The 9783-nt window shown below is 45.0% G+C and overlaps 2 protein-coding genes across 21 annotated transcripts; both read right to left on the reverse strand.

Annotated features, from left to right (window-relative positions):
- Positions 1-252: 252 nt before the first annotated feature.
- Positions 253-5408, reverse strand: LOC112291870 (uncharacterized). Of its 20 annotated transcripts, none has more exons than XR_016503446.1 (13): positions 5269-5408; positions 4473-4559; positions 3975-4377; positions 3419-3714; positions 3137-3274; positions 2866-2955; positions 2645-2728; positions 2386-2448; positions 1982-2017; positions 1707-1781; positions 1350-1439; positions 964-1023; positions 253-763 (listed from the first exon to the last, which is right to left on the reverse strand). XR_016503446.1 is itself a non-coding variant. In XM_024539887.3 (13 exons), the coding sequence occupies exons 2-13, from the start codon at positions 4488-4490 to the stop codon at positions 527-529; spliced, it is 1587 nt and encodes a 528-aa protein (XP_024395655.1). In that variant the 5' UTR covers positions 4491-4559; positions 5269-5405; the 3' UTR covers positions 253-526. The 20 variants fall into 20 exon arrangements, 14 of the variants coding, with proteins under 14 accessions (XP_024395655.1, XP_024395672.1, XP_090107383.1 ...); XR_016503439.1 differs by lacking the exon at positions 5269-5408 and adding an exon at positions 4832-5217; XR_016503420.1 differs by lacking the exon at positions 5269-5408 and adding an exon at positions 4832-4974 and having other exon boundaries at positions 964-1016; positions 2386-2451.
- Positions 5409-6975: 1567 nt separating this feature from the next.
- Positions 6976-9120, reverse strand: LOC112291111 (uncharacterized). The gene has a single exon (XM_024538556.3). It carries the CDS (start codon positions 8760-8762, stop codon positions 7596-7598), a length of 1167 nt encoding a protein of 388 aa, XP_024394324.1. The 5' UTR covers positions 8763-9120; the 3' UTR covers positions 6976-7595.
- Between the last annotated feature and the right edge of the window lie 663 nt (positions 9121-9783).

Genomic DNA, 9783 nt, shown 5'->3' on the forward strand with positions numbered 1-9783 from the left:
AAAAAATAACAAGATACATGCTCTCTATTAGTTCGAATTCAAAAAACAATAAAATTTAACTGAAATTCATTTTCATATATAATGTTATGATAGAAATTTAAAATAGTCAATGTTTTAATACATAAAAATTTAATTTATAGACCAACACCTTTGATACAAATTCCAAATTATCACAATTCAAATTTCAACTTTGAATTAGTATCACTTGTAGCATAACAAAGTCAACATTTCTAATTTCTCTCGTCTCCAAAGTCCAAGAATGTTGAAATTTTACAATTTCACAATGTAAAACGTTCACAAAATATGCATTTATCAATGGTTGACTGCATGGAATGCATTCACAGTAAGAAAATGACATCTAAGGTTCATGTACTTTTGAAAACCCGACTTATATACATTGCAATTACTGGTTTAACACTCTACGATTGATCTAAATCCCCATACGTAAGCACAAAGTATGCGCAAGATCTAACCTCCACATCAATTATCAAATCAGTAGGTGCTTGGGAACGTAAAACTGGTCGATCTATGTTTTCTGTTCTGCGACTGATACATGAACCATGGCTTGGGCCACTCGGTTGTAGTGCTCTGGAGGTGGAGGTCGAAACAGACCAGCAGGAGGTCGAGGTGGAGGCCTGTGTTTCTTCTGATGTGCATTTTCCAGTGTTGGACCTATCGTCCGCTTGAGGAGGTTCTGATCATTCAGTATCAACTCATTCATTGCTGCCTCTCTCGCTGATTTTACAATCTCATCCTCTTCTTCCTGTAAAGCAACACGGATCAATACCCATTGGCATGGAGAAATCCACAAATATATAGTAACTCTTAAAGAAAACACTGAATTTGTTGAAAACCTGGTATGAATTTGTTACTATTCCTAACACGAATGGCAAATAGCATCCAGTAAGCACACACACACAATAGAATGTCAAAGGTCTGAAAGGTACGATCCTCTTTGCGCACCATTTCCCAGAGACTACATTTCTTACAGATGTTGCAGTCACCTTTACGAGCCCCTGCATGCTACAACCAAATCCACGAAATTATTTGCACCTGAAATAAAGTACATGCTGACACGCTTCCAAAACAATGAAGTCAATATAATTCAAGCAACCTGCAACTAAACCCCCTTTCACATCCCTGCATGTACCTTCAAAAGAACTTAAGGCTCTTATTGAGAAGCATACAAAAAACCAAGAATTTGCTAGCAAAGAAACGTTTCAAGTAAGCGAGAGACAAGCAATCAAGTCAAGCCAAGACAAGTCAAGTCTAAAAACCCACCACAGCGCAGCAAAAAAGAACAAATCACACACAAAAGAAGACGAAAAATAAATACGTTGAGAAAGTACTTGGCAGAAGTGTGAATAATTGGGAGAAATGGGCTGCCGGCACAAATAGCACATGGTTTGGCCACACCTACATGTAACCTAAAAAATAAACTACACACAAGTACCTCCGTCAATGAACATAAAGAGCCAATAGTGAAAGTAACAAATAGACTTAAAAACCCAAAGAACTCTTCATGATACTAGAGTGGAATGCTGATAACTCTACTTGTTCAAATTTCACATCAGAAGAATAGCAAAGAAAATCAAACATAACCACCTTCAACACTTACATATTCCAGAAACCTAAATACTTTCAGAAGCTTCTCTGACTTATCCATCATTAATAACACACCCACGTCTCGCTTAACTTTCACGCACCTTGTTGCAGCCGCCGCTTTTCAACAACGCAGCTTTGCAGGCCGAGCATTCTCGTATCAGGGCTTCCGTCATACGCTGCAGCACCGGTCACACACAAAGTCACTGGGTTAACACCTCCATTCGTGCAGACGATGGTAATTACTTCCCTTGTATGCCCCGCCTCAAAATAGTTCACATACTTTCCTCATGTACACTATCCGCGCTCCCAAGCACCATGATACTTTCAGGGAATCTACGAGTCACGAAGACATCCAAGCGAGTCAAAATCTAGTCACCTCTTCTATGGTCCTCCTCAACGACGTCTCAGAGTCCTGCATTGTTTTGCACCCAGAAAAAACCACTCGTCAATACTCCATTTCTCATCACCAACGTCCAAACATCTGGAACACCGCAGTCTTTGCACTGCGTCGGTGAGGAGAAAAACACACTCACACAAGCTCGCGAGCCCTTGGTACCAACACCAATGATACATCCAGATGCTAAAATCATGCAGTGAAAATTACCCATCACAACAGCCACCCAAGCATCTTTCACACACTATTCAACATTCATCGGGTCTCTACATCTGATTCTAAAGAATGACAATCCTCGCAGAAAGTCACGACTTTCTCAACATCTCCTTCGACCTCAATCGCCACAACCAACTTCAAACCTCTAAAGACGTTGTCCGTCCACATACCCTTTCAACTTCTTCACACCGTAATGGAATGTGGCTAGGCTCTCTGCAATTGACGCATGATGCCTGCTTCACAACGAAATGCGAGCCGTTACAGATAATACTTATTTGCAAACCGTAAACTTCCACCTTTTCTAGCTGTGCAATTGCACCCCTTCACCATCACTGAACCTGATGGTATATTTTCCGAGTGACGCCATTCAAGAAGACAAAGATAACATCTCATTCCGAGTGGGTCCACCCATTTCCATTCTCATCTTACTTTCTGACAACGCTCATTCGCACACTTCAGGACTCGCAAGCCTGGATCCACTTCCCACGGCATGTTACAAAATGGGCAATACACCTGTGCATAACCATTGACAACAGCTCATGTCAAATTTCAGACAAACAAACAGCGATCGTGATAAAAAGTACACAGTACGCAGAATGACACAAACCAACTCACAAGGAGGTAGACGCAACATGGGGGTGCAGACTCACCAATCCTGTTAGTTTCGCCTGCACGACTGCGTCCTCAGCTTGACGTTGCTCGTACTTGGCGAACACATCAGAAGGCAAGGCTCGTTTCACCTGAAAGACATACAAGTGTCGTAGGTCAATTCCAATTCGGGGAATAAGAAAAAAGCACACTTAGCATAACAGCTATCCGTTTTTCCAGTATGATCTCATGTGCCTTCTCAATCCCTTCCCAAAGCTGCCAATTTGCGTCCCTCTAGAGAGCCGAACTCCTCCTGCGTGAAGCTCGTCTCACCTCAGACCAAGGAAAGTACTCTTCACAGCCACTCGTATCCATGCAGGCAAGAGAACTGCACGCCTGAGATCCTCCAAAAGTTGACTCCTCCACCCTCCGCCGCAAGCAGGTGAAGCAAAAAAGGTGTCCCTCTGCGCACTGCACCATACTCCATATCCGTAAATTCAGTCCTGGAGTCGGAATCGTGAGGCGACCATACATTGGATCGCACACAACACACAGAAAACATAACCACAATGTGCCAGGTATGCACCGTGGACAGGGCTTGCGAAGCACATTCACCTGAACCATTTCCTCGAATCTATATTCTGAAAAGCAACACCCACACTCGATGTTCCCGGATACATCGCTCTCGTCGGCGTCCTTGTGGGTCCCCTTCTCAAGTTCCACGTCCGCATTCAATGCACCAGTGGCATTTCGCGCACCGTCCTTCAAAACATTCAGAACAGACTCCCTCTCTCGCTCAATACAAGCGCAGGGGAGGTGAGGCTCATGACTTCGATGCGCTTCACCAGCTCGTACTCCCAGCTGAGGCTGTCCTAAGCGCTCCCCTCGTCTTGCAATCCTGCCACGTCCAACTGCGCTATCCATGGTTTAATATAATGCCGAGACAGAGCGTGTGTGATGAAAGTCCACCTCACAGTGTACACCGCCTTTTTTCCTCACTGTGTGCGCGACATGTGAAAAATTCCGTCCACAGAGTAAGCATGTCCCGTACAAAGCGAAATGCCATGAGCATGACGACTGGACTCCACAGAAGTGACAAACAGGTCCTTCATTTCAGGTCCAACCGTTTAATCTAACACGGTCTCACTCCAACACCTAGAACTCGTCATACCAGATTTTCGTTCACTTTGTGCTACGCTATCTGGCCCCGGCACACCATGCTCTTTGTAACTGTTGATGACCCTCTTCAAAGCCATCTCTGGCGAGGTTCGCTTCAACTGTGCTGATAGATCCGCAGCAGCTGCTTCCATGCATGAGTTCGGAAACAAACCCACGAGCTCTGACAATGCCTTGTCAAGCACCCGTTGATCATGCCTTCTAAAAACATGGTCCTGCGCAACCGCCTCCAATTTGGTACCCCTCGTGCCTTGAACCTCAACGCAACTTTCATCCGAATCTGAATCCACCAGAACCACGGCTGTGGCCGTCGAAGAGTTCCCGCCACGGTCCTTTGAAACCGTGTCCTTCGAGAAGCCTTTCACTGACCCGTCTCCCACCATCCTCATTTGTAAAACCTGCTGCCACAGCCTCAGATATGACATGAATCGATAATCGAACAAGAAATAGAAAGATGATCACCACCTTGAAATCTGTCCGGATGCAGGCTTACCTTCAACTCCAGAATCATTCGATGTTGTTGTCAAGCGCCTCCACGATGCTCCCCTGTCGACACTCATGCAGTCTAAGCTCCTGCCCTCTGCTATACACATAAAACAGAGCAACTCTTGTAAGTCAATCCGGAGGTTGTGCACGAATCCTCCGCCACAGCAGATGACGCAAAATCAACTCCGACATCGGACACAGTTCATGTTCACCTTCAACAAAACACAACAGGTTTCTGTGCCAACGGCCCTCGTACAACAACGACGTTGCTAGTCAGAAACCTGGTTCGGAGATGGAGAGACCAGCATCCACCAAGCTCATCCCCACTCCACATATCCAAATGAACGCTTCCAACAGGAATCGTACCGGATTTTTCAGACCCACTCATCGACCAATTGGAGCCCAATGGTGTCCGACCACCGGAGACGCTCCATCAGGTTAGGTCCACGGGTATCCCAAATCCAAGTGTCGAACGACGAATTTCCAGCGACATATCCACAGGACCAAACCGAAGTCACTCGCATACTATTGACAAACTCGCAAACAGCAAACTCAGTAGCGAAAAGCACACAAAAACACAAGTCTCATCACGTCCAGTCCCAATTCAGCAAGGCAGACATCACAGAACAGCTACAGTAGACCTCGACCTCGGACAACACAACACACAAGCCGTCCTCGCGACACCACGCGCATGAAACCACCGTCTCCGACATCAAACGCCGTGAACCTCGGGGCAAGACACAACAGGCTCGGAACCGCAATTGGAATGGCAGTAGAGGGGCAGACGACAGAATAGAACGCACCTCCCTCACACGAATGTTACGAAAAATGGCGGCGAATGAGGATGGTCGAGACTACTGCAGAAATAGATGGTGGACGTGGTGGAGCCGCAAAGGAATGCGAGAGAGGAAAGTCTGCGGGGGCAGGCGATGGACAATTCTACTAGCAGAAATGGGGGAGTGATGCTTCCAAAAGCTGCATGTGACTGGACCGTATTTATGTGGTCTCTACATACGTTCTGGCGTATTCCATGTGCATACCTATTCTCACCGCATCGGCTCAGTGTCGCATGGGACGAGGGGTTGAGTGCCTTTGGATGGACCTTCTTCCATCAAGCAGAAGTGATTGTGACCCTTGGGTTTTTACGAACTGCTAAATGCTTAAGAATAATACCATAATGCCACACACACACATACAAACTTAAGTGTTTGACTACCACAGTCATCTGCTTTTATAATTTCTTTCTGAGTTGATTCATACTTGTCAATTTGATAAGAATAAAAATTTGAAAATAAAATGTATCTTATAAAAGTATAATTTGCTAGGATGTTGATTTTGTTATACCAATCATAAGTTTGTGAGTTTAATAGTGACATATGTCTTTATTTTTAGGGAAATGTTAAATCGACCCTACTTGCCGTTATTTCGACCCCACCATCATAACCAGCAGTGGGTCCCTGTTCCCCATTCCAATCCCTCGTTTCCATTCTCAGCTTGCATCCCTTGTTTGATCCCCTGAATGACAGACTGTATGTGTGATTTTCTTCCGAGGTTGTTGGTTATCAGAGAAGTGCTTTACAAGGTATCTGTTGGTTATCAGCATCTTCATTTGAAGCTGTACACTCCCCTTGTAACTGCACCTCGCAATGGAATTGTCTGATTCCCTTCACAGTGGATAAATCCAAGACTTGAATGCAGACAAATGGTTGAATCCACCATGTTTGCAATTCACCAAACTCAGGGGCCACTTGTCAATAGCTCGATAATAGATAAACTTAGTTCCTCCTAATCTTACTGCCTTTCTGATGAGATTGGACTCCATTTGCCCACAAGAGGTGCTTCCAATCCTTGTTCAGTCCATAGTACTCAAGATATGTTGCATGAATCCTTTTAAATGAAGTAGTGTCACTCCTCGGAAGCCCTTGCTTAACCTGGTATGTGCAATTGCAAAGGACTCTAAGAATGATGCAAGAATGAAGTGCTTCTTGAGATGCACTCTTGTTCTTTGCTCAAGATTGCTGAGATTGCAAACTCATAATAACTAACTCACACAATGCACAAGCATCCTCTATGCCTTCCCTCAGAACTGCAAACTGGTGTTGGAAGCGCCACATCCGACTTGACATTCATGACTTCTCTCTACATGCTTGTCTCCATGTCAAGTGGACGTTTTTGTCGAATATGATACATGTGATATGCTGATAACCCAACAATCTTGGAACCATTTGGGGAGGTCGGGACAAGGGATGCAGACTGGGGATGAGAATAGGGGACAGGGACCCACTGCTAGTTAAGATGGTGTGGTCTAAATAACACCAGGTGGGGTCGATTTTACACCCCCCCCCCTTTTTTTTTCTTTTTTTTTTCCACTTCTTCTTCAAATAGTGTAACAATTAGTTCTAAACATGATTTAATTCTGTTTGGGATTTGAGGTTTAAATGATTGATTCATAATGAAAAATACTGCCTCATTGGTTTTGATTTGTAAGTTAATCAAATAATATTATATAATTGATGTAATGAATTTTTTTTCTGCATTCATCAAAAAATATTTGTTTTACAAAACTCACCATGTGTAATTATCATTGCTTGATAATAATCATTGCAACATCATACTACACCCTCGTAAGCAATTCCTACTCCCACACGTGATTGCTTACACACTTTGTTCTACTCCTGGTTCATGTCATTTCATTCGTGTCCCCTTCGAATCTCTTTCGAACACACTCGTCAACATACCCAGAAACAGAAGACAAAGTTACCGTTTTCTGTAATCGCTTTGGAAACATCTTCATGAAGCTCGCCAGAATTGCCTATGCACGTGGTACACCCATATCCCACTGTACCGAAGCTTTGTTGATCCATGTAGTTCGTTGAACCACTGCATCAGTATACAAGTTGCACATGTGATGTGTAAATGATTGGGTGAATCCTAACCGCAGGATGAAGACGGGAGTGACCATTTTTCCACAACCGAACTTTCTAAACAACAGAATTGTGAGCTTCAGCGTCTCGTACACCCGTCGCCAATGGCTCAAACCTAATAAAAAATACTAAGAAACACAAACCCCTCAGCATTTCCAGGTTGCGGACGTCTCCAATCCGTGCCGTTACAGCCTACTGTTCTACTTCTACCTACTGCGTCGATCGCTTCCCTTGTGATCTCTTCTACTCTCGCGAGGTTCACTTCTTTTACTGTACTCTTCTCTTCGTTTATCTCGAGAGCCCCTTGACTCCGTGTGCTCTTCTCTTTTCCTCTCTCCAAAATCACTCGAATCGCTGTGGTCGTCTCTTCTGTGGCTTCGAGAATCTCTCGACTTCCTGTACTCTTCACTTCCATGTTCCCGTGGCTCCTCTTCTCTTCTGTGATCCCACGAATCCTTCGATTTACTGTACTCATCTCTCGTCTTCTCTCTGGGATCTCTGTCTCTCCTCGTCTCTCGAGAATCTCTGGACTTACCGTACTCGTCACTTCCATTCTTCCGTGATTTCTCCTCTCTTCTCCTCTCCCGGGGCTCCTCTGATCTAACATTCTCCTCCCTTCTCATATCCCCTGAACCCTTTGCCTTCACATACTCTGCTCTTCCTTTCTCTCGGGTTTCACCTGGCTTTATATATTTTTTCTCTGTTGCTTTCGGTGGTACTGGCACTGCACCAAGCCCTAACGTCCCTGGCCTTCTGACAAGCTCCGGCACTGTGACAATAGTCTTGGAGTTCCGACCAATCGGCTTTCCTTTCTCCCACCCCATTCCCCGCAGCAGCGCTTCCCCAAACTCCTCAACTGGCAACTCTTCGTATTGGTCCAACGTCGCCTCCTCCGGCAAATTCGCCAAATCCTCCTTTAACTTCTGATCTTCAATCTCCTTCAACGACACACGCCTCACCGGCGCGGACGCTTCTACTCCATCCCAATTCTCAACCCTCTCAATCACCGTAAGTCCATATTGCACGTTAGGTTTAGGCCCCGCACCTATCGTCTCCTCAACAATGAATGTTTCATCAGTCGACTTCGTCGCGTCGCTCTCCATCATAATATTCTTCATCCTCTTCTCCGGCCGCCATGAGTTCTCCTGCTTCGGCACCGCACGGGCGCCACTACCCGCCCTAGGATTCGCAACCACAATCCCTGCCTCCGCATCCACGCTTGTCACATACTCTACCACGACGGCTTCCTTCTCCTTCACCTTCGGCGGCAGCGGGGGCCTTCGGTTCGATGGTTTCGCAACAGAAAACGAAAACTTCGTAACCTTCTTTTCCCCACCTCCCCCACCCACTCCATCCCCTTCTCCCTGCTCCATACCTCCTCGCCCCTCCAACTACCCTCACCTCACCTCGACACCACTCTTCAATGCTCACTTCAATTCGCACAGACCTCCCCCATAGCTTCTCTCCACCTTCAATCCTCCAATACTAACCCTAACCCTTGTCTTCCGACCGACTCTTTTATACAAAAAAAAGAAAAAAAGAAAGAGGAAACTCTAAATTGCAAAAACCAAAACATACTTGTACAAAATTCAGATAACTAAAGAGAAGCACACTAGTTGGTAGGGCACCGGGAGGAACCAGGGGAGAGGAGCGATGGCCTGCCTGCCTGACCCCAGGCGTGAATGACAGAGAGAGCCTTGGTGAAGAAGCCCCCCAACAACAGCGGACACTGGACCTAGCTTAGCTCAAGGCAACAAAGGGGCTCAGAAAGGTTCTTACTCCGCAAAAGGTACCTTTAGCTTTTTTTCCTGATGACTTTTTGCGCACTAAATCTTCTCGTGCACATCCATCCCCCCCCCTTTTCTTGTGTGGCCCGTTTGAATGCTACTTCGTGTGCAAGTTGTGGTGTGCTTCAACAATATTGTATGTGAAAGCATAATTGTGGCAAATCTTAGTAGCATTGGACTGCACCACATGGAATTCCTCACTGATTCACTTTGAAACCTTATTTAATTGATGATTGCAGTTGCGTTTGCTGCAGCTGACGACATGACATTCAATTCCTACTGGACAATAGCCAGCACGCCTTCTACACAATCCAAAGAAATTTGTCATGTTACATGCAAAAGTTGATGTTGTGGTCGGGGCACAACTAACAGTTTTGCAGCGCGACATCCACCGGAGACAGGAGTGTAACAATGGTTTTAACATGTGGGGTCGATTTAACATTTTCCTATATATATATATATATATAAATATAGAGGGAAATGTTAATTAGACCCATGTTTTTAATGAATTGACCCAATTGAGATGAAGAATGGGGTAATCATGTTGAATGTGGTTGGTTTTTATTGATTGTGGATCTAATAATGGAGAAATGAATTTAGAGTTTAT

This window comes from Physcomitrium patens, chromosome 1 (assembly GCF_059467195.1).
Source record: "Physcomitrium patens ecotype Gransden chromosome 1, ASM5946719v1, whole genome shotgun sequence".
In the NCBI taxonomy this organism is placed as follows: domain Eukaryota; kingdom Viridiplantae; phylum Streptophyta; class Bryopsida; order Funariales; family Funariaceae; genus Physcomitrium; species Physcomitrium patens.